Raw genomic sequence first — 25,151 nt, 5'->3', positions numbered from 1 at the left:
GTCAATTTTTGGATTTTTTTTAAGTTTTTTTGTTAGTTTTGTGTTTATTAAAGTTGATAGAGGTCCTTTGCAAGACGTAGTTGCTTTTTACGGCCACTTTAAGCGCTATATCTATTGCTACTCCAAACATAAACACGGTAATTTAAACTAATTTTTTCAATTTGATTAAAAATGTTTGTCCTTTTTTGAGTTGTTTCAGACTTTGATGTCAAAAAAGCTCCTCTGGGGCTTAATAATAGGTTATTGCATAGTTTCTAGTGGTAATGAAGTGGTTTTAAACATTTTAACTTCATGAATTTTACCAATATTTTAAAATCAATTTTGTTTCTTTTTTCAGATTTTGTGACATTTATTGTCATTATTCAAGTTTTCCAGCCCCAGGGGGCAAGAAGCCTCATCTAGGGTTTGCTAACAGTTAACTGAAAATGTTTTTGGCCAGGGAATGGTATTCAACATTTCAATATCTTTTACCAATTTTTTGATAATTTTGCAATTTTTTTCTTTAAGTTTTTGAAATTTTTATTCAGTGGCCAGGGAACCTGCTATAGGGTTTGCTAGTATGTTACTACATAGTTTCTAGGGGCAATAAAATATTTTCCAATTTTTTTAATTTTGCATTTGTAGTGAATTTTTTTAAATAAAGTTTGCAATTTAAAATTTTTGATTGTTTTCAAATTTTTCGAATTTTGTTTGTGATTCTCTGAGTTTAACTATCTTTCCTGGCCAACGAAACTTTTTAAATGTTGTAGACGGTATACAAAACAGAACTCCAGAATAAAAAAAAGATGTTTGACCTTTTTAATAGCCCTATTTTTGGAAATTTTCTTTAAATTTTCTCTTCTCAGTTTCTTGATGCATTTGTCAAATTTGTTCAGTTTATCTACTTTTAGTGTCAGATTCATCTCTTTCAAGGTTTTTGCGTGAGTTATTGAGTATTTTGAAATGAGTCATATATGGCCTTCATGTTAAAAGCTTCAAGGGTTTTAGCAATGATCGTTTTTTTGGTTAGTTTGTTTGATTCTTTTAGTTTCTCAACTTTTGAGATTTTGTCTTGTTGGCTGGGATTGTTCAATTGATTTGCTGGTCAGGTTCATTAGGTCTGTCTTTCATTCAATTACTTGGATTGTATTTCAGGACTTGTCCTGCTATGTTTTTTACTTCGTCGAATAAAAAAATGTTTCGCTTTACCTCATTTTGCCGCTTTTTCAAAATTTTGCGTGATACCTTTTTGACTTCTCTAGGCTATTTTCTCTCTTCTCTCATTCTGCTAAAAGTGATTTTGAACATCAGTTGCTCAGCAAAGCAATTCAAAATGAACAGAGTCAGTATAAAAAATTGAAGTCAGAAGTAGAAACGGGATAAACCCATAAAGCCCAATTTTAGATGCCCGCTATTTGAACGTCGTTCCTATAAGTCTTAGTTACCGTCTCTAATGCTTATTGGTATTGATAGTAGCCCCTGTAGCCTCTCTCTAGGAAACAGAAGTATTTTATGTTCAACTACGAAATTCCATCAAAATAAATCGGACTTAAAAAAGGTTTTTGTACAAAAATCTTTTTTTCAATATCTTCTATTCTTTCAATCCCAATCATGCTTATTGGAATCAACGGCGGCTATTTTCCGGCAATCTGTCGGGTATGTTTATAGCTGCGAAGCTGTAAGCTGGAGCGAAGCTATATTGCAGTGCTCTTGTTTTTCTTCAATTCAAAGTATTTGAATTGTATTGGTTCGCTGTCTGTTTTATTGCCCTCAAACGAAGTTTGCAGCAATTATATTAGTCCTATTTTTATGCGATTTTTTTCTTGACCGGTTGTTCGCCTGGCCTATTTGTCTTTTCGTCCTCAAAAACGGGATAAACAGGTAACGCTCGGAGGGCTTTAAGTTCTCTTAGAGTCTTGTTCAGCTCACTAGCAAAGCTTCTTCTATAGAACTTGTTCTCTTGTGAATAGACTTCCTCAGAGTTTACAATTTGGAAATGCAGCGGGTTTGAAAAGTCGACTGCTCAATTTTCTGTGGCATCATTTTGAAACGAGTTACAATGAACTAGTCAGCGATACGTGGAAAATTTAACAGCAACCATGGACAAAAAGGGACACGGTCCCCGCGCCCGACGACATCGAAGGGCCAAATCCCTACTACTACTACTATTAGTCTCCAAGTATGCGATTCGAAGAAACTGTTTTGTAGGCTTATACTTATGGTATGAATGGCAGTTCTTAGAGATTAATCCAGACCCCCCCCCACAAACACACACACTGTTATCCCCTTCCCGGTGCACACCGCCCCCCGCAGCGCTCACCTCACGCCCCCTTCAATTAAGCTAAAGCTAGCCTCACTAAGACGTAGACTCAGTGTGAAGGGCAAGAGTTTGCCCCCCCCCCCCACCATCATCATCTTGAAGAGAGAAAAAACTACGAGTGAAAACAATTTCATAGTCAAGCAGATTATTCTTGTTTTTAATTAATAGCCACGTCAGCAATTCCAGGTGGCTATTATTGCGCTCCTAATTTTTTACAATTCAAAGAATTTAAATTGTATTAGTGCGCTGTCTTTTTTACGACTCGAAGAGGAGTATTGGTTTTCTTAAGGTTTTTACGACTCGAAGAGGAGTATTGATATTCTACAGGTTTTTTTACGACTCGAAGAGGAGTATTGAGATTCTACAGGGTTTTTTTTAGCAGAAAGCAAGTTTGTTCATGACTTGAATTTTGACTTCTTTCTATTCGAGTGTTTAGCTCCGTTTTTGATTGTTGACTTCTGTTTTCGAACATTGGCTTTAACAATAGCTTAGTTTGTAATGTACAGCAATTGGTATATCTGTAATTCAAGGTGAAGAGGTCAAATTGAGAAAATTTGATCCCATTTAAGTACCTCCCCTCCCCCCCCCCCGAAAAAAAACTACCCTCCACGTACCTACACCCCCTTCCCCCCTCGTACCCTCGTACCTTCCTACACCCCCCACGTACCTACCTACCCCCCTGCAAAGTACGTACCCCCACCCGACCTACCTACACCCCCCCACCACTACCCACCTGCCACCACCTAACAACCCCCACCACCGCCCCACCAGCGCCTACCCACACCCCTGAACTGAAAAAATTTTAACGCTTTTTATGTTATATTGGGCCACTATTTTTTTATTTCGTGTTTTTTCGATATTATGATTTTGTCCAAGTTGGGGTAGAGATTATTTTGCACGACGATTCGAGTCGTTTCCTGTATTCTACCGGCTATGTTTTTTTACCGGAAGTTTTATTCGTTCAGACGCTGTTTTAACCTAAAAGCGAAAATGAGTAAAATTGCCGTGTGAACTATTTTTTTCTGGGCGAGAGAAGTTTTTTGATCAATGGCTGCGTTTAGTGAACAACTTTTGTTTTTGAAAAGTAGTTTTTGACTGAATGGCACATATAGATAACCGTTTTTAGCCATTTTTTCGTCTAAGTGGCCCAGTTTTTGTAGCTTGTAATTTGGTTTTTGGAGAAATAATTTTTATTCCATGCTATATTGAAATGTAAAACTCGGAAATTGATGCCACAGTGTTTTGCAAATGCGTTTCAAGTTCAAAATTGGCACATATTTTTTGATTCTTTAGTAAATTTTTGGCTTTTTCTTTGAATTTCATTTTTGGATCTTTCAGCCGTCTTTTGGTCAAAAATCACTTAATATGGCAGCTCCCCTTTGATAACTCAGATACTCAACGCCTCTTTCTACCTCGATGTAATTTTGTTTTTATAAAATTATAAACATGTTTAACCGATATTTATAGTATTTTTAATTTTTGTCAGTTTTTTGTTTGTTTTGGTTTTAATTACTAGAATTAGTCTTTTTGGGCAACATGAGGGACTTTAATTTTGTTTCAATAATAATTCAATCAGTTTTCGGCGTTAAGTTATTGAAAATAAGTTAAATTTATTTTCATAAATGCGGTCTTAAATGGTTTTTGACAATTTTTTTGCAAAATGTGTCAATGTTTTGTATATTTGAATTCTACTTTTTTTGTTCTGTTCTGGACGATAGATCTTTGTCTCGGATGACTCGTTGACTTCTCTATGTCTCGAATGCTGAACAGTGGAAGGTATTCGTTTTTTTTATTTCTAATAGCCGCACAGCGATAGCTGGGGCTATTATTGGTCTTCTCTTGTTTTTTTTTAATTCGTCAAGATTTTTGTTATGACCATATGACGTCACAGCCACTCTTTGTTCATTCGTTCATGCAGTTTTAACAATTACATGCGTGACGTCATTTTTCGCTCTTAGTGGAGCGAGTTTTGTTCGTTCGCGTGAATGAATTTGCCACACTTGACTTACCTCTCTAAAAAGTGACTTCCTCGCTTTGAAATTGATTTCTATTTACTTCAATTCAAATAGATAAGGTCAAATGGATGTGTGTCAGTCTAAATGAAGGTTATTTGAGTTCAGCTAACAGAGGCACCAATAACTTATACAGATTTTTAATCAAAATATAACAGGTCAGCCTTCAATGAAAAGACGAATTTTTTTGGTCTGTCTCTTTTACTGTTTTTTTTTTGAGACTGCAGATCTACGAATCTATTGCGGCTATTTTCTGGCAATCTGCCATCTATGTTTTTAATTTGATTTTTAACTTTCAAAAATGAAGTCTTTTTACGTTGTTCCTTTCATTGTGTCCATATTCTTCTCATTCTAGTTTGTATCATTCTAGCTTTCTCATGGCACCTACATTTATATTCGTTTGAGTGATTTTTTCAATGTCTAGAAAATGAGTGTTTCAGCTTTTTAATAGATTTTCGCCATATTTTTGTTTTGAAATTGGTTTCATTCAACATAAGGCAGTACTGAGAGTTTGCTAGACTGCATTTTCCAAAATTTCCACTTATTTGTATGTTCTGCAATTTTTTTCTGGCCTTGGTATTGTTTTTAAACGACTCTTTGCCTTTGAATTTTATTCTGTTGCTTATGTCTTATATGATTAATGTGGTTTTGAATTAAGTATGAATTCATGTGCTCGAGCATATATACATCAAGGAAGAAGTATGTGTTGTTTTTGTCTGAACTGCAGTTATTAGAAATATTTTTGTAATGCTTCTCTTTCCTTAATTTGAGCTATCTTTTTTGGAAAACTTTAACTTTTTCTAAGATCATTATCTGCCGTTTGCTTTCAGATTAGAATCGTGAAATTTTTGAGGGCATAGCCCTGTCAGCTTTTTCAGCCTATCAGTATATTGACCACCTTGATTATTTGGGACTTTTTTAACGTTACCAAGCGTTTTCATTAAAAAATGTTGCTGCATTTTTCTCTGGGTGACCGTAGTTAAAGTTTCACCAATTTTAATATCAGACCTGGGGAGGTAATGAGTTAATGAATTAATACAAAAAGCAATGGTTTCAGTTGCATTTATCTTTTTTTGTGAAGTTTTGACGCTTCGAGTTGCTTCCGGAATTCTTCCGGCTATGTTTTATCTTCAAGATCTGTTCACACATTTTCAAGATTTTTGAAGTCGAATTGGAGTATTGATTTTGGTCACGCCGAAACAGGAAGTGGAGCAAGAAATCGAGTGGGTTCGCGGCGTGAAATTTTATTACTCTCGGCGTGAAATGTTTGAACAAAAATTTGCTTTCTTGGTTGTGGTTTTTTGTGCACATGCGGCAATTTCACTTTGGTTCTCTCTGTTTTTTTCTGTTGTGCTAGGAAATTTTTTCTCAGAGGTTTTTTTTTAACAGATATTAATTCCTGTTTATTAGCCGCGTCAGCAATTCCAGGCGGCTATTATTGCGCTCCTATTTTTTTAACTTCGTGGAACAGATTTTTGTTTTGTCTTACCCTGACTTTTTCAATGACTTTAGTGACTTCTGCTGCTTTGCAGTTAAAATTTGTCTGCGTGACGTCATTTCTGCTTTTAGGTTGATTGCGTGACTTACTCACTCAAAAACATGACTTCTAAACTCACTTATGGAACTTTATTTTATGAATATTTACTAGTTAAAGATCAATAAAGTGCATCTAAGTAGTGCCAAACTGATGTGACCTAATTCTTGAGTATGTCTTGAGTTTCTGATTTCGAAAATCAATTTGAAAAAGCTCTTTCGGGGCTTTTTTCCTTATAGACCGTATGTATCATAAAGTTGACGGTACGTCTCTAGCCCAAAAAATCTAGTGGTCTACTAAAGGACTTTTGGTCAATCTGCCTATCATGTTTCTTTATTTGTTTCAATTCATGGTAGGCCACAAGTGTCTTTCACGGCTTTTTTCCGGCAATCTGCCGGCTATGTTTTTTATTTTTTGCTAAATCGACTTCTCAAATTTAACACAAATTTGAGAAAGTTTATTGAAAACAGGAATTGAAAACGAAGTGTATAGGATAAATGGCTGAAATCTGAAAAGCAGACAGACGACTGGTTTTTTGTTCATGTCGCATTTTTCAGAAAGAGCGAGAAAAGTAGTGTTGACTAAATTCTCTGAGGAAGCGATTTTTTTTATCAGTGCGGCCTGTTCAAAGCAGGTTTTTTAGAGCTGTTTAGTAGCCGCCATGAGCCTCTCGACGGCTATTATCTAGGAGCTCTCCTCTTTATAGCTGAAAAGATTTAAGCAGAGCAAAGTTATATTGTGGTGATCTTTTATATTGTGTTTTTTTTTTGTTTCATCGTCTGATGCTCTTTTTCGTTTTAGTTTTGTTTTAGAATCTTCTTTCTCTGACTTTTTCACGGTTGGTTTCTTGCTTCTTGCGTGAACAAAATTGCTAGCATTCAGAAATTATGTGCGTTGCTATAAGATCAATTGCAAGATAAGTGGTGGCAAGGGCCAAAAGCCGAGAAGATAATGCTTCTGATTCTTACTCCGGGAACTGAGGCTCGTAAGTCACCATTGTCAAAATTCTTTGCACAAATTCCAACTCATTTCTGTATCTGTTTCTATCTGTGTTTTATGTCATGCGTCTGTTTTGCTGCTATTCTGGCGCTGCCTCTTATTTTTTAATTCACTCTACCTTTGGGTCACGCTTTTTGTTTTGCAAGTCACGATTTTCACTTGACTCGTGACTTACCTTCTTCAATGTTTCAACTGAATGGATATTAAATTCCTTCACGCATTGAATTACGCAATGTAGTGAATGCGGTCAATGTCTAGGGAACAAAATAAAAGAAACAGGATAAACCGATAAAGCCAAGTAATTAAGTCCTAGTGAATTAGGTTATCAAATATCTTTAGAGCGATTGCGGGCTGCGTTAATATTAAGCTTGATAGCCTTCAGTTTAGAAGCTAAATTAAATATGATTTTAGAATCTAACCGAAAATGCAGACCGGATTAGAACACTTACTAAAACTCAGAAAAAATTTACTCTTCGTTCTTTTTTTTTGTGTCAATCTCGATGTGAGTCAACGGAGGCTGTTTTCCGACAATCAGCCGGCTGTGTTTGAATGGTGTACCCAATTCAGTAGATGCGCGTCTGAATACTTTTTTTGACAACTTGATGCAAAAATACACTTTTAGATTTAATTTTGAGCTATTTTTAACATATTGCTGGTGGGACGCTTTCTTAGAAGTTCGTGTAGTCTTCTTCGACTTTCTATAGCATTTGGGGGAGTTATATGGTTCAAATCAGCTGTTTTAAGTTTTTTGGAGGTCTCTCGATATAATAGAAATTAAGTTTGAGTTATTTTTTGTAAAGATAACAGTGATTTTAAGGAAATTTTGGCCAATTAAACTTCTCGCTTCTGTTTTTTGGTTCGATCTTTAGTTGAGAGCTATTTTATAGGTTTTTCTCCTAAAAGGTGCCATTGAAGAATAGACAGTGTACTTTTCAGTGATATAAATGATACAACTTTTTTCATATGTTTCTGCCAGCTGTTTGTTAGAAAAATGCCCGCGAGCAGACTCAGTTATGATTTTTGTCCTGAAAATATGGTTGGGGAGGTAGCATTTTGTGGATAACTTGCTCAAGAATTTTGTGCTAGAGAATTTTTTCTGATGTCCTTATTTTCTTTTCCCTTTGCACGGTTCTCTCGATCTGAACTCTTTAATAGCCACCGTCAGCCTCTCACCGGCTATTTTTAGGCGCTGCCCTTTTTTAATTCGCTTTACCTTTTGATCACGTTTTTCGTTTCACTTAAGTCACGATTTTCATGTTTGACTTCTGATATACCTCACTCATTGTTTCAACTGAATGGATTTTAAATTCTTTCACGCAATGAATTACGTAATAAAGTGAATACAGTCAATGTCAAAAGAGCAAAATCAAAGGAAACAGGATAAACCGATAAAGGGCGTTCATTAAGTCAGTGCATTAGGTTATCAAGGTTCATTAGAGCGATTTCTGGCCGAAATTAGTATTAAGCTCAATAGTTTCCAGTTTAGAAGCTGAATTAAGTATAATTTATGAATCTAACTAAAACTACACAAATTAGAACACTTTTTGACAATGAAAAAAGAAACAAAATGGTTAATTTCGATCTCTTCTTTTTCTGTTTCAAACCCAATGTGCATCAAGCGCGTCAACGGCGGCTTTTTTCCGACTATGTTTAAACTGTTGCTGTATTTGATAGTTGGTAGTCGTTAATTGAATCAAAACTAAACCTGTTGCTGAGCTTTTTGCAGTTGTTGATAGCCGCCGTTAGCCTCTTAACAGCTGTTACTGTTTTGGAGTCACAATTTCTAAAGAAGTTTTTCTCAGATGCCTTATCAGTTTTCGTTGTCAGATAACTCCTCATTGTTAACTTAACGTATTATTCTTTTAAAATATTTAGTATAATTAATTTGGAGGTTCACTATGGCAGTTACGGTGGTCGATTTTTAATTCGATTCATCTCCAGATTTTTTTAGGCTATGATTTTTTAAAAGATCACACCTGTTCACACACTTTCGTGATTTTTGAATTCAATTGTGAGACGTGATTTTGGTCTGGCTGAAACAGGATGTGAAGCGAAAAGAGTGGTTTTGAGGCGTGTTTTTTGCAGATTTTTTTCTACGTGGTTCTTAATCCGTTCATTTTCTATTCTAGGTCTAGTCTTTTGTTTAGTCAAGCTTTTGATTTGTGCCAGGACTTGTCCTACAGTTTTTAATTGCTCTTGAACGAAGTTCATAGCAATTATTGTAAACGTGTGTCTTTTTTATGCAAAATTTTCGCTTGACAATTTTGACTTTTCGAGTGACTTTTAAGCCCTTGACGTTTTGCTTTTCGCGTGATCTAAAATTCTCTCTCAATCACAATTTCAAGCAGCTGAACTCAATTGGCGGCAATTTTATACTAAAAGTCAAATGAAAAGTGCGCCGAAACTGGTATTTGTTAACCGAATAATGTTATTTGTTAACCTCTAATGTGGTTTTTTTTTCAAGATACTCAATCGTGAATTAATACAAATCTTTGTTATCAAACTTTGATTAAGAATCAAAAGTTTTTGCTCATTAAAGGTTCAAATAAGTGTGTTTTTGGTTGAAGAATTCTTCATTGTTCTCAATCGCTCTTTATAACATCAGTCCTGTTCTCCTTAAGTTTCAGAATTCTTCTCGTTTCAGTCTTCATTGAACTCTTGAAAATTATTTATGTTCTCCCCGCTCATTGGGTGAGACAATATTTACAAAAACGCAGGTCCCAAAACGCAGGTGAGACAATATTTACAAAAACTAATGTGGTTAGTTGAAGTCCACTATTGAACTTCTTAGTCCCATTTAGGCTCCCCTCCCTCCATGCTTCACCCAACTGAAGCAGGCTGCAATTGATAAGAGCTCCCACTAGTCGTTCGAGAGCAATTCTTCCGACGTTAAGTCGGTTATGTTTTGTTATCTGAAATTTCCGGTTTGTTTTATATTTCTTCACACGGCAAAGCTGAAAAATTATCTTACTTCTTCCTGTCACTAACGGCGTTGATGCGCGCGACGGCGTTTCTCGCTGTATATCAAAAGGTTTTAGGTGTCAAGCATTTGCGTGATAAAATTTTGATCATACGTGACTTACCTCACTCAATAAAATGACTTGTGCACTATTAAACTTAAGTTTAATTTGAATTAGTTTAAGTTTAAAGGAACTCATGTGAGTAAGAAAGGTCCCTAAAAAAAGACTTGTCATTTGACCTCATTAATGATAGGTCTCATTCGCCCCTTTTTTTAGCTACTTGCGAGATGATCTATTTTATTTTATTCAAAAATAAAAGTTGTCTTGACCTCAACGTGACCCGCTTTCAAAACGTATCACTGATTTATAGTTTTTCTTCCTCCGTAACTTAGTCTGACTAATGACAAGTCTCTGGGTGCTCTAATTAAGCTGGCTTGAATTTTTAATTGTTTTAATTCATACCTAACAACCTTCACGACTTGACAACATTTGTTTTAAAAAATATTGGTAATTTTTTCGATTGGATTTAGCCCGTTCTTGTTTCTTTTTGTTGTTCTGTCGCTCAGTTTTTAACGATAGTTGTTTTAACTTGCTCTCTACTTAGGCATAATTGAATCCACATAAGGTTTTAAGCTGACTGCTAATATTTCTTTATTCACTCTTGTACCGTATTCCTATTTCAAAGTGTTAGAACTTTTGATTTTTCCCTGCTTTTGGTGATAATTTTGTTGCCTCTATTTGTTTTGATTAAAGTTGTCATGTGCTTTCTATATATAAGGATTTTCAGTTGGATGTTGACGAGTTCAAGTTTTAAATTGCGTGTTCCAGTGGCTTTGATGCCACCTGCTTTCAGCGACACTATAAAACGGGGGTTTTTGCCAATTAATTGCTGTCTAAAATCTCAGTGTAAACAAACGTCTTTACTCAATAAAACTCAAACGTCTTTTGACGTTAGTGGACATCGTTAAGTTCGCAAACCCCGATTTTCTCAGTGTTCTGTTTCCTTCCCTATACGTCTTGATGTATGATTTGTTTTTTTTTTATCGGAGGCTGCTCTTTCAGTGAGGCTGATAGTTTAGTCTTCTGTATGTTCAATTATATGAACTGCTTTTCAGGACAGATCCTGCTATAATTTGAGAATAATTATAGAAGTAAGGGCAATTGTGTTTCTGCGACTTCCGTGGGGATACAATTGAACCTAAGGAAACAGTTTTTTGCGACTTCCGCTGAAAACCAACCTGTGATAAACTTTAATCTAGTATAGTCAGAACATTGAAACATCAGCGATGTTTCATGACTTTTTAAATAAATACAACACCACGTTTTTCTAGACTTATTAATACAGTGTTTAAGCGTGCAGTGAGATAAAATAGACGAGGAAAAATGTCTTTCTTTCTACTGAAGAATGTAAGGTCACTGAGCAAAAATTTTGCATAACTAAGTAGCTTTCACGGAAACATAGACTACTGAATTTTGGGACTATCAATGCAAATTTGTGCCAAATAGAAAACTATCATAAAGTTGTTTTATACAATCGCAAAAAACGAGGTGTCTACCTTAAGAATAATATTAAATTGAAGTAATGTTCTGGAATCAGCAATGCTACACAGTTTCTTACTCTTTCTGTACTTGACGCTACACCTCAGTTGACAGTTGTACACCAACCACTTTATACAACCGAATATATTTTCATAGAAACACTGAATATATATCTAGATAACGTATCAAGAACTAAAACTAGTTGTTTGCGGGGGCTTCAATATTAATCTGTTGAACGTTTGGTTCCCGACATCATGTCCAGTAGAGTTTATTGAGGGCTTTAATTTCTCTAAAAACCATGAACCCACAAGACAAGGAAGAACTTCTACTTCTAATGGATTTGTGCTGTGCCAACTTTACTGTGACGTTGACCAAACTGATAAAACCGACCATTTCTGCGTTCTTGGCAAAACAGATATAAAGTTGAAAATGTTCCACTTTGATGAGCGACGTTGGAAAAAATTTTAGCGAGGGACTCCAAAAAAAATCTGGAAACGCTCTTTAAGCTATAAGTCTCTAAGCTAGAAATTCTAAGCTAGAAACCTTGGAACAGCAAGTAAAACAAAGATCATGAAAATTGAAAAATACCAAGGATCTTATTTAGAGAACCATCTTTAATTTGAAGAGAAACGACAAACTATGCACTGTGAGGGAACTCCACATATACGAACTTCCAGTTTTGATAAAAGCATTAAATAGAGAAGAAGAATCCAGCTAAAATTCATTTGAAGAACCAAATAAAATACAAAGATGATACGGAACAAGGTGAGGCGACTTAATAAGATTGTAAATGCAGATAGAGGCATAGAAACATTTCATAATAAATTCTGATACCGTCAACTCATTTTTACATGATTTTCTAGACAATTACATATGCGGTCTCAACGATTTTTTTTGCTCCTTTTGGGTGAAAAATAGGTAGATCAGTATTCGATTTACGTAACATACGTGATTCTAAACTTTAAATTTGCTCAGTCGGCTTTGTAGAGGATGCTCAAGCCTTTGATGTCCTTGCAATTGCATTTTATTTGTTCTTGGAAATAATTTCTAGATAATCTAAAACATTTTTCGCTTGAATTTCTAGCTTATGCTTGATTTCTAGCTTTTTACGGGAACTAAATTTCTCGCATTCAGAAATTATGTCTTTTGTCTGTGACTAAAACAAGTTCAGTGCTAAGATGAGATGTGACAAGGGCCTGAGAACCGAGTGGTTAATGCTTCTGATTCTTTTGCGGGGGATTGGGTTCGAACCTCTTCGTTCTGAAAACTTTTTTCACCCAAAAATATTCTCAATGATACACCCCCGTTTGAATTAAAGTTTTTGATGTGGCCGTGATATCTTTTTCCACCTCATATTTGTTTCTATCTGCATTCTACGGCACGCAAGTCTGGTTCGCAGCTATTCCGGCAGTCTGTCGGCTATGTTTCGAGCCATACAAACAAGTACATAAATTACTGGAGAATGTTAGAAACCACGCATTTTTGTTTTAGTTCATGGTCAATCCGAAGTTCTTCCCTAAAATCATTGGGCCGAAGGGGTCAACCATATCTAAGTTGAGAGAGAAGCACGGAGTGGAGATTGTGTTACCAAGACAGAATTCTTCGAGTGGGGAGGACGAGGCCATTGTGATAGTGGGATACCAGGAGAAAGCGGACAAGTGCAAGGAGGAGATCGCATACATGATATCACAGCTCCAGTCATTCGAGACTGTCGAGATTGAGATAGATCCTAGACTGCATGCCAGGTTCATCGGAGCCAAGGGCAAAAACCTCCGAAAGTTCCAGGACCAGTTCAAAGTCGAGATCAGGTTCCCCAGCAGAAACAGTCAAGACGCAAGAAAGGTTAAATCCTAGTCATTGCAAAGTGATCCAAAGTCAGGTTAAATTTAACCAAAGCAGCAACAGATCGATTGAACTTTTTCCAAAAGTTAATAGATTTGATAGTAGCCGTTTTAAGACGATGATTTGACGTTCCGATTTTATAATGATTCCAATGCTTATAAGATGAGGGTTATTTAGGTGACAATCACTGGACCGGCAGAACCTGTGGACGAATGCAGAGACAAATTATTATGCCTCGCAGAGGAATACGTGAGTTCTTTCTTTCCTCTTTCTAGTTAGTTAAATCAAATCACCAAATTACCTCGAAATTGTTCGCAAGCTAAGTTTTCGCAAATATTTGGGACCTGCCAGTTATTAACAGCCGCCATCGACCTCTAAAAGGCTATTTATTTAGGCGCTGATTAATAGCTCTCGAACGAAATTTGAAGCAATTATTGTTGCTTGACCGTTCTGTTCGAGAACATTCTTTTGAGTGAGAACATTTCACTTGAGTGGTTTTTCATGCTTGACTCCTTGATTTTCGTGTTACCTAAACTGTTCTTAAAAGAAATTAAGTCTTTTTATAGCTGCGAAGCTGTAAGCTGAGCGAAGCTATATTGCGGTGCTCTTGGTTTTTTTTTTGTTTCGTCGTCTGACGCTCTTTTTTCGTTTTACATTTGTTCACATATCAAAGCTGAAAAAGTCAAATTTTCTGAATGACTTCTTCCTCTCACTAACGGCATTTGCGCGCGTGACGTCATTTCTCACTCGCTTTAGCAAAAGTTTTTAGGTTATTTGCGTGATTAGATTTTGATCATACGTGACTTACCTCACTCAATAAAATGACTTTTGCACTTTAAAACTTAAGTTTAATTTGAATTTGTTTAAGGTCAAAGGAACTCCTATGTACAGTAAAGGACCCTAATAAGAGGCTTCTGTGGAATGAATTTTAACAAGCTTTATTAATTTATCGCTGAATGTTTTTTACCTAGTTTTTTGAGCGGCGTCGATTTTTTTTTTGAAATTTAGATCTGTTTCCATCTCTATTATATGGCACGCAGGTCTATTCTTTCGCAGCTATTCCGGCAATCTGCCGGCTATGTTATTCAAAACAAACCGATTGTGATATCAGTTAGCACAACACCCCAATAGCCGAGTGGGTAATGCCTCCGTCTATTATGCCGGAGTTCGTGAGTTGAACCCCTCTTTTGTTGGAATTTTTTTTGCACCTATGAAAAATTATCTGGGCAGCAGCCTTCTCTGAGTTAAATTGCACCGCCTGTTATTCGAGAGCAATTTGTCTTTAGTCGATTCATGTTTAATAGCCGCACAGCGATAGCTGGGGCTATTATTGGCCTTCTCTTGGTTTTTTACAATTCAAAGAATTTGAATTGTATTGGGGCGCTGTCTTTTTTTTTAAGATCTGTTCACACATTTTCATGATTTTTGAAGTCAAATTGGAGTAGTGATTTTGGTCACGCCGAAACAGGAAGTTGAGCGAAAAAGCGAGTGGTTTTGCGGCGTAAAATTTTTTTGCTCTAAATTTAAAGTAGAGTGAGCAAACGGTGTTTGAACAAAAATTCGCTTTCTCGCTAGTGGTTTTTTGTTCACATGCGGCAATTTCACTTTGATTTTTACAGTTTTTTCGGTTTTTTGGATCGGATTCGCAATCCATTCTTAGTCCGTTCTTGGTCTAGTTTTCTGTTTAGTCAATGAAAGTTCTTTGAATTGTACGTCAGGACTTGTCCTGCTATGTTTTTTTTTTAAGATCTGTTCACACATTTTCATGATTTTTGAAGTCAAATTGGAGTAGTGATTTTGGTCACGCCGAAACAGGAAGAGGAGCGAAAAAGCGAGTGGTTTTGCGGCGTGAATTTTTTTCGTTCCAAATTTAAAGTAGAGTGAGAAAATGGTGTTTGAACAAAAATTTGCTTTCTCGCTAGTGGTTTTTTGTTCACATGCGGCAATTTGACTTCGATTTTTACTGTTTTTTCGTTTTTTTGGATCGGATTTTTTTCTAAATGGTATTTCCAATCCATTCATAGTCCGTTCTAGGTCTAGTTTTCTGTTTAGTCAATGAAAGTTCTTTGAATTGTGCGTCAGGACTTGTCCTGCTATGTTTTTTTTATTTCGTCGTCATGATTTTTGTTACGACCATATGACGTCACAGCCACTTTTTGTTCATTCGTTCATTAAACTTCAACTGAATTGCATGTGTGACGTCATTTATCGCTCTTAGTGGAGCGAGTTTTTTGTTCATACGCGTGATTAAATTTTTGGTCACACTTGACTTACCTCACTCTCAAAAATGACTTCCTCAATTTGAAATTGACTTTTATTTACTTTAATTCAAAGAGATAAGGTCAAATGGGTGTGTGTTACTCTAAATGAAGGTTATTTGAGATCAGCTAATAGAAGCAGCAATAACTTATACAGATTTTCAATCAAAATATAACAGATCAGCCTTCAATGAAAAGACGAATTTTTTTGGTCTGTCTTACTGTTTTTTTTAGACTGCCAATCTACGAATCTATTGCGGCTATTTTTTTTTAAATTGCTCTCGAACGAAGTTCGAAGCATTTCTTGTAAAAGTTCAGCTTGACCGTTTTTCGCTTGACCGTTTTTCGCTTGACCGTATTTGCGCCTTGTTCTAGAATATTCTTTGACTCCTGTTTTGAGCGACTTCTAAATTGACTTATAAGTTGCTCTCTTTCCGAATTACTGTTTGTTGCTCATATAATGTGATTTTGAGCGAACTAGTCAACACTTGTAGCTTAGTGGTTAAGATGTTGGACAAGTATCTGAGGGGTCCGGAATGCAGACCCCTATGGTGTCGGATTTCTTTGCGCTCGTTATATCTTAACCCCCCTAAATTAAATTAAACCGGCCTGTCGTTTGTGAGCAATTCATCCGACGTTAGTCGGCTTATGTTTATAGATTTGTTCTTACATTTTGGACTTTTTGATGTGAATGAGAGGTCAAATTTTAGCAGTTATTTTAGCCATGCTGGAGTAGTAAAGAGAGGGCAACGGCGAGTAATTTTAAAGCAGAAGATTTTCAAAGTGGACTGAGAAATTAGTGTTTGATTTAAAAAATTTCGGTTGTGGAACCTTCTTTGACTTCTTGAGTGATTGTAAAAGCGATTGTTATCAAAAGGAAATCAAAAGCAATGTGGCTGAGTGGTTAAGATGCCAAACTGGAGGTCAGTTGTTCGAACCCACTGTTTGGGTGTTTTTCGCCGATAAAACGTTTCTAAGCAACATCCCCTCTAAATTAAATTGCCCCACCTGACGTTCGAGAGTAATTCATCCGAGGTTAGCCGGCTTATGTTTTCAAAGCATTGTTGAAAGTGTCAGAGTCCCTCAATGGGTAACTAACAGATTTTTTTAAATAGCCGCAAAACAATAGCTGGTGTGATTATTGGTCTTCTCTTGGAATTTTAATTGCTCTCGAATGATGTTTGAAGCAGTAATTTTAAACGTGTTGGCCTTTTTTCTACAATGTTTTCGCTAAACCGTTTTGTTTTTTCGAGTAGCTTTTGCGCCTTTGACTTTTTCGTGTAGCGTGATCTACATTTCCCTCATTGGCAATTGTTAAATCAACTGGCGGCAGGTCGCTGCTCAAAGTATAATTAAAAAGCGCCGAAATTGGTGTATTGTTCGCGGTTATAGTGGTAAAAATAACTTCTGATGACATTTTAAGCCCGCTTATTGAATTAACCCCCCCCCCCCGGCCGGACTGAAGATTAGGGCCCCACTGGTTGTTCGAGAACAATTCTTCCGACGTTAGTTAGTTATTTCCTCGCCAAGATCTTTATTACAACTATGTGACGTCACAATTACTTCAAATCTGCTTTTTGTTCATTCGTTCATGCAATTTGGACTGCATTGCATGCGTGACGTCATTCTTCAGTCTTGCTGAAGCGAGTTTTTTTTAAATGGCCGCGTCAGCAATTCCAGGCGGCTATTATTGCGCTCCTAATTTTTTACCGTCTAACAGATTTTTGTTTCGTCTTACCCTGACTTTTGACTTTTTCAATGACTTCAGTGACTTCTACTGCGGTTAAAATTTGTGTTCGTGACGCCATTTCTGCTTTTAGGTCAATTGCGTGACTTACTCACTCAAAAAATGACTTCTGAAATCACTTATGGAACTTTAAGTTTTATGAACATTTACTAATTAAAAGTCAATAGTGTGCATACTGCGGTTAAAATTTGTGTTCGTGACGCCATTTCTGCTTTTAGGTCAATTGCGTGACTTACCTCACTCAAAAAATGACTTCTGAAATCACTTATGGAACTTTAAGGTTTATGAACATTTACTAATTAAAAGTCAATAGTGTGCATCTAAGTAGTGCCAAACTTATATGCCCTACTTCCTGAGTAATAGAGTCTTGAGTTTTATATCGAATATTAATTTTGAAAAAGCTCCATTAGGGATTTTTCCTTGTAGAGCAAATGTGTAGATCATAAAAATGACAGTACGAATCTAACCCAAAAAGTCTACCGGTCTAGTATTGTAAATATCAGTTGATATTCGAGGGGTGGAGGCCAGTGCCATGTACTCAACTGCAAAAGAACTTGCGTTTAGACAATTATTTCTTGTCTAGCGAGCTTAGTGTTCAAATATTACACCATTTGTTGTCGAACCTCATGACCCATTCTTTCTTGTTTCTCACAAGGATATGGCACTTATTTTTTTAATCTTTGCCAGAAAAAGATTTTTTTTTTCAATCTAGTTAAGAGTTCGGAGTGTCTCAGAAGTGGCACCTTTTATCCACATTCTTCGCTCAAATTAAACACAAACAATTCTTTGTGTTGTTTGGAACGATTCTGAATCAAGGTCTCCTTCCTGAACAGTGGAAAATTAGAAGAGCCACCCCGTTTCACAAACAGGGCGATAAGTGCAATATCGAAAAATGCAGACCAATTAGTTTTCTGTGTATTATATCGGAAGTCTTTGAAATTTCCCTTTGACGAGGTATACGAGTATTTAAATCTGAAAATGCACCGCCGACTATTTGGATCCGGAAAGCTTAGATCTGCCACCTATAACATCTCAGCGTTTAATGAAAAGAATTTCTCTTTTGGGTATGTTTTTTTAATAGCCGCCCTCATTTTCTCAGCCGGCTATTATAGCGCTCCTATTTTTTACAATTCAAAGAATTTGAATTGTATTGGGGCGCTGTCTTTTTTTACAATTCAAAGAATTTGAATTGTATTGGGGCGCTGTCTTTTTTTTAAGATCTGTTCACACATTTTCATGATTTTTGAAGTCAAATTGGAGTAGTGATTTTGGTCACGCCGAAACGGGAAGTGGAGCGAAAAAGCGAGTGGTTTTGCGGCGTGAAATTTGTTCGCTCTAAATATAAAGTAGAGTGAGCAAACGGTGTTTGAACAAAAATTCGCTTTCTCGCTAGTGGTTTTTTGTTCACATGCGGCAATTTCACTTTGATTTTTACAGTTTTTTCGGTTTTTTGGATCGGATTCGCAATCCATTCTTAGTCCGTTCTTGGTCTAGTTTTCTGTTTAGTCAATGAAAGTTCTTTGAATTATACGTCAGGACTTGTCCTGCTATGTTTTTTTTTAAGATCTGTTCACACATTTTCATGATTTTTGAAGTCAAATTGGAGTAGTGATTTTGGTCACGCCGAAACAGGAAATGGAGCGAAAAACCGAGTGGTTTTGCGGCGTGAATTTTTTTCGCTCTAATTTTAAAGTAGAGTGGGAAAACGGTGTTTGAACAAATATTCGGTTTCTCGGTACTGTTTTTTAGTTCACATGTGGCAATTTCTCTCTGATTTTTACTGTTTTTTCGATAGGATTTTTTTCTAAATAGTTTTCCCAATCCATTCACAGCTCATTCTGGACCTAGTTTTTTGTTAGAATCAAAATTACATATCTCACTTTTTGTTCTCCCTAGCTGCATTTTGACATTGATTTTCTGTTTTTTTTTGTTTTTTTTTCATCTGATTTTTTTTAGAAATGGTTTTCCCAATTCACTCATTGTCCGTTCTAGGTCTAGTTGTTTTTAAAGTCAATGAAAATTCTTTGAATTGTACGTCAGGACTTGTCCTGCTATGTTTTTTTACTTCGTCGAACTTTTTTTCGCTTTACCTATTTTGCCGCTTTTTCGACATTTCGCGTGAAATCTTTATGACTTCTCTAGGCTGGTTTCACAGTTTTTATAGCCCGAACTCCTTGTTCCGTCAAAAGTGTTAAATCAATTATTTAAAGTGCTTATTGTGCGTTTAGAGGCTATTTGATCCTTTGAAGTGATTTTTACACTTCTGGTATTAATTTTTAGCTGTTTTTTAACCATTTTGCTGGTTTTAAGCTTTTTCAGCAAATTTTCTCTTCAATTTCGTTATAGCATTTGGGATGTTTTGGTAGTTGACGTGAGTTTTTGTACGCACTTTTGGTTGTCTATCAGTTTCATAAAAACTAACTCAGCCGGCTATTATAGCGCTCCTATTTTTTACAATTCAAAGAATTTGAATTGTATTGGGGCGCTGTCTTTTTTTACAATTCAAAGAATTTGAATTGTATTGGGGCGCTGTCTTTTTTTTAAGATCTGTTCACACATTTTCATGATTTTTGAAGTCAAATTGGAGTAGTGATTTTGGTCACGCCGAAACGGGAAGTGGAGCGAAAAAGCGAGTGGTTTTGCGGCGTGAAATTTGTTCGCTCTAAATATAAAGTAGAGTGAGCAAACGGTGTTTGAACAAAAATTCGCTTTCTCGCTAGTGGTTTTTTGTTCACATGCGGCAATTTCACTTTGATTTTTACAGTTTTTTCGGTTTTTTGGATCGGATTCGCAATCCATTCTTAGTCCGTTCTTGGTCTAGTTTTCTGTTTAGTCAATGAAAATTCTTTGAATTGTACGTCAGGACTTGTCCTGCTATGTTTTTTTTTAACATCTGTTCACACATTTTCATGATTTTTGAAGTCAAATTGGAGTAGTGATTTTGGTCACGCCGAAACAGGAAATGGAGCGAAAAACCGAGTGGTTTTGCGGCGTGAATTTTTTTTCGCTCTAATTTTAAAGTAGAGTGGGAAAACGGTGTTTGAACAAATATTCGGTTTCTCGGTACTGTTTTTTTGTTCACATGTGGCAATTTCACTCTGATTTTTACTGTTTTTTCGATTTTTTGGATAGGATTTTTTTCTAAATAGTTTTCCCAATCCATTCACAGCTCATTCTGGACCTAGTTTTTTGTTAGAATCAAAATTACATATCTCACGTTTTGTTCTCCCTAGCTGCATTTTGACATTGATTTTCTGTTTTTTTTTTGGTTTTTTTTTCATCTGATTTTTTTTAGAAATGGTTTTCCCAATTCACTCATTGTCCGTTCTAGGTCTAGTTGTTTTTAAAGTCAATGAAAATTCTTTGAATTGTACGTCAGGACTTGTCCTGCTATGTTTTTTTACTTCGTCGAACTTTTTTTCGCTTTACCTATTTTGCCGCTTTTTCGACATTTCGCGTGAAATCTTTATGACTTCTCTAGGCTGGTTTCACAGTTTTTATAGCCCGAACTCCTTGTTCCGTCAAAAGTGTTAAATCAATTATTTAAAGTGCTTATTGTGCGTTTAGAGGCTATTTGATCCTTTGAAGTGATTTTTACACTTCTGGTATTAATTTTTAGCTGTTTTTTAACCATTTTGCTGGTTTTAAGCTTTTTCAGCAAATTTTCTCTTCAATTTCGTTATAGCATTTGGGATGTTTTGGTAGTTGACGTGAGTTTTTGTACGCACTTTTGGTTGTCTATCAGTTTCATAAAAACTAACTTCGAATTGTTTTTAAATAAAGAAAATCAAGTAAATTTGAGCAATTTCTTGTCAGTTTTTGTCAGCTTTTTAAGTTTTTTTTGCTTATTTCATCCAATTTTAATGGTTCTCGGTGTCCTTTGCCTTGATCAATTCTTATTTAAGATGAATTGTATAGTTGTATTTATACTTAAGTCGGATTTGAAATAAAGACAGGGCATTTTTCACTGAGATAAGTTACAAATTTTCTAATTTTTTTCAGGTTTTGTTTTTGTTTTTTTCAATACTTATATCTGTTACTTTTTTCTGCTTATATTGGTAGGATGACTGATCCAGCAGAAAGTTTATGTATAAGTTCTCTAACTATTGTTTTGAAGGTTGGGTTTTACCGTTTTAGAAAATTTTGTCCTAATTTTTGTAGAATATTGTTTTCATTTTTCTGTTGTTCCTTTGCCATCAACTTTTCTCGTTGCTGGCTTTTTTCTCTATGAGACCCTTAGATTATCTTCAGTTGGTATTGTGCTGTTGCGAAATGGCAGTTTTTTTTGTATTACCAAGTCTAACCTTTTTTTGGAGTCGCAACTTGATGTAATTTTTTCTCGGATGCTTTTTTGTCATATTTGTTTCTCATATAAGTTTTCCTTTTTTGTTTTAAAATGTTTAGTGTAAACAAGTAGGAGTTGCTTCAGGTCAGTGAAGAATGCCTGTTTTTTTTACTCCGGGTTGTTTCCGGAATTCTTCCGGCTATGTTTTTTTTAAGATCTGTTCACACTTCTTCATGATTTTTGAAGTCAATTTGGAGTAGTGATTTTGGTCACGCCGAAACAGGAAATGGAGCGAAAAAGCCAGACCTAGTTTTTTGTTAGAATCAAAATTACATATCTCACTAGTGGTTTTTTGTTCTCCCTAGCTGCATTTTGACATTGATTTTCTGTTTTTTTTTCATCTGATTTTTTTTAGAAATGGTTTTCCCAATTCACTCATTGTCCGTTCTAGGTCTAGTTGTTTTTAACATTTTTTTTCCAACTTTTTTTACTTCGTCTAGTTGTTTTTAACTTTTTTTACTTCGTCGAACTTTTTTTCGCTTTACCTATTTTGCCGCTTTTTCGACATTTTGCGTGAAATCTTTATGACTTCTTTAGGCTGGTTTCACTCTGCTGTCATTCTACTCAAAGTCCTTTTAAACAGCAGCTGCTTGGCAAAGCAATTCAAAATGAAGAGAGTCAGTATAAAAAAATCAAAGTCAGAAATAGAAACGGGATAAACCCATAAAGCCCATTTTTAGATGCCCGGTACTTGAACTTTGTTCTCATAAGTTTTAGTTACTATCTATAATGCTTATTGGTATTGATACTAGACCCTGTAGCCTCTCACTGAGAGACAGGAGTATGTTCAATTACGAAATGACATCAAAATAAATCGCACTTAAAAATGTTTATATACAAAAATCAATTTTTGTTGATATTCTCTTCTTTCAATCCCAATAGAGTTATGGGAATCAACGGCAGCTATTTTCCGGCAATCTGCCGGGTATGTTTAAATCACTTTGAGACGACAGATCTATGATGCTAGCGTGGCTAGTTTCTGGCAATCTGCCAGCTATCTCATGGCTTTGGAATATTTTTGGCAGTAGTGAATTTTTGAGTTGTGCCCTTATTTGATGGACTTTTTAACAGCCGTCGTCAGCCTCTATAATGTAAGCTGTAAGCCTAATATGCTCTTAGATCTTAGCTACGAGTTTTATTGACTCTGACGCTATTTGTTTTCAGAAAATCAGTGGATTCTTGCGAGTTTTTTGTTGCTAGTTCTGCGAGTTTTTTTGTTGCTATCAGATTTGCGAGTTTTTTGTTGCTATTCACGTTGTCTTGTAACTTAGTACTTTTTGTAATGACAGCTCTCGGCGGCTTTTTATTGAGACAATTTTTAAACCTAATAATGGTTTCAAGCTGAAGCTAATTGTTTTATGACTTCAACACTATTTGTTTTAAACAATTTTTGGTGGATTTTTTTAATTCAAACCGTTTTTGGTGCTTTTTGGTATCTTGCTCATTATAGCTGCGAAGCTGTAAGCTGAGCGTAGCTATATAGTGGTACTCTGGTTTTTTTTGTTTCGTCGTCTGACGCTTTTTTCGTTTTACATTTGTTCACACAGCAAAGCTGAAAAAGTCAAATTTTCTGAATTACTTCTTCCTCTCACTAACGGCATTTACACGCGTGACGGCATTTCTCATTCTCTCTCTAGCAAAGGTTTTAAAATCGTTTATGTGATTAGATTTTGATCATACGTGACTTACCTCACTGAATAGAATGACTTTTGCACTTTAAAACTTAAGTTTAATTTGAATTTGTTTAAGGTCAAATGAACTCCTATGTGCAGTAAAGATCCCTAATGAGAGGCTTCTGTGGAATGAATTTTAATAAGCTTTATTAATTTATCGCTGAATGTTTTTTGGCCTAGTTTTTTGAGCGGCGTCGATTTTTTTTTCAATTTAGATCTGTCTCTTTCTATCTCTGTTATACGGCACGCAGGTCTATGCTCTCGCAGCTATTACGGCAATCTACCGGCTATGTTAATGATCTGTTCACACTTTCGATTTTCTGCAGTCAACGAGAAATTCAATTTGAGTGGTGGTTTTAAGTCACGCTGCGCAGCAAAAGCAGATGTTTTTGAGAGAGAATTTCACGTGTGGCAATATGACATCTGTTTGTAGTGTTTCTATTCAGTGCTATTAGAATGGTACAGATGTGTTCTAAAGGCGCCTATGGGCCTTTGCTTGAATCATGGATGGCTAACGTTTTTCATGACTGACACCATTTGTCGTCGCCATAAATTGTCACTGAATTTTTTTTTATTTGTGCCTGTATTTCTGATGTTTCATCACAATCACATCAGTGATAAGTTTTTTGTTTTACATAAGTTAATATTGTCATATTTGATTTTTTACTGAATTACTGAATGGAAGTTTTTCCAAACTGATTCTACTGAATGGAAGTTTTTCCAAACTCAATGGAAGTTTGAAAGATTTCTTCCAGCAAATTTACGCGACTACGTTCAAGGTGAAAAAGTAAAATCCATTGAAAGGGGATAAACTATTGAAGCCCATTAAGACTTTATGTAAAAAAGACTTGACTTAATGCATTAAATTACCAGAACTCCTGAAGAGTTTACTGCTAACTAGTATTTGATTAAGCTTTTTGTCCGATTTGAGGTTGGCTTCACTATATGTGTCAAATCTAATGAAACTGCTAACACCAACTGCTAACATCGAATGAGAAAACTTTTTGACACTTTGTGTTTCAATCCTAACATCGGTCAATGGGGTCAACAGCGGATTTTTTCAGGCAATCTCAGGAGTATTTTTGTTAATACCCAAGAGATTGCTCATCGGCTTGCTACTGAGGAATCTGATCAATGATATAATTGTACCGAATGGTTCTTTTCGATTTGAACACTATTTGTTTTTAAAAAAGTATTAGTTAATTTTTGTATTTTGTCCGTATTAGTAGCCGCAAAAGGATAGCTCTGTTGACCTTCTCATGGTTTTTTGTTTTGTCGTCTACATGTTTGTTAAGACTTTATGATTTCACGTTCACGTCGAATCTGCTTTTTTGTCCAGTCGTGCAGTTTTCACTACAATTGCGCCTGACCTCATTTTTCACTCTTAGTGGAGCGAGGTTTTTAGTTCAGTTGCGTGATTAAGTTTTTGGTCCCACATGACTTACTCTCAAAAATCACTTTCCTCTCTATCAAAATGACTACTCTTTACATTAAATCAGGGAGAGATTATCAACTGAGTTTTTGTAACTGTAATTGAAGGCTATTTGAGAGCAGCTAATAGAAGAGTGCAGATTACGGAATTTTTCAGACTGCAGGTCAAGGCAGCTATATCTTTTTGTTCTCTTATCACCTAGTTTCATCAATGTCATTTCCCACATTTTGTTGTTCTTGGCGCTGTGTTGTCACTTAGTATTGATCATTACTAGTCGCGTCATCTTCCTAGGAGGCTATTGTTGCACTCCTCTTTTTAATTCTTACTTCATCAAACAAAAGTTGGTTTGGCTTTACCTTAGTTCTTAACTTGTTCAACATTATGACTTCTCTAAGCTAGTTTTATCCTTCACTCATTCTGAAAGCGCTTTGATTTGTTTCAAAACAGAATGGAGTGAGAATTTGGTTTTTGAACACATTTTCGATTTTTGAGAGAGAATTTCACGTGTGGC

At 35.8% G+C, this 25,151-nt stretch overlaps 1 protein-coding gene across 1 annotated transcript in view; it reads left to right on the top strand.

Moving 5' to 3' along the window:
• Positions 1 to 25,151, top strand: part of LOC142339970 (vigilin-like) — a 121,257-nt gene that overhangs the window by 83,380 nt on the left and 12,726 nt on the right. Inside the window, exons 14-15 of the mRNA XM_075390349.1 lie at positions 12,835 to 13,185; positions 13,363 to 13,434. Of these exons, the coding sequence (XP_075246464.1) occupies positions 12,835 to 13,185; positions 13,363 to 13,434 (423 nt within the window). The remainder of the gene's footprint in view (positions 1 to 12,834; positions 13,186 to 13,362; positions 13,435 to 25,151) is intronic.

This window comes from Convolutriloba macropyga, chromosome 1 (assembly GCF_964194025.1).
Source record: "Convolutriloba macropyga chromosome 1, txConMacr16.3, whole genome shotgun sequence".
In the NCBI taxonomy this organism is placed as follows: Eukaryota; Metazoa; Xenacoelomorpha; order Acoela; family Convolutidae; genus Convolutriloba; species Convolutriloba macropyga.
Note: the sequence above shows the minus strand (reverse complement) of the source record. Positions and strands in the feature narration are given on the sequence as shown.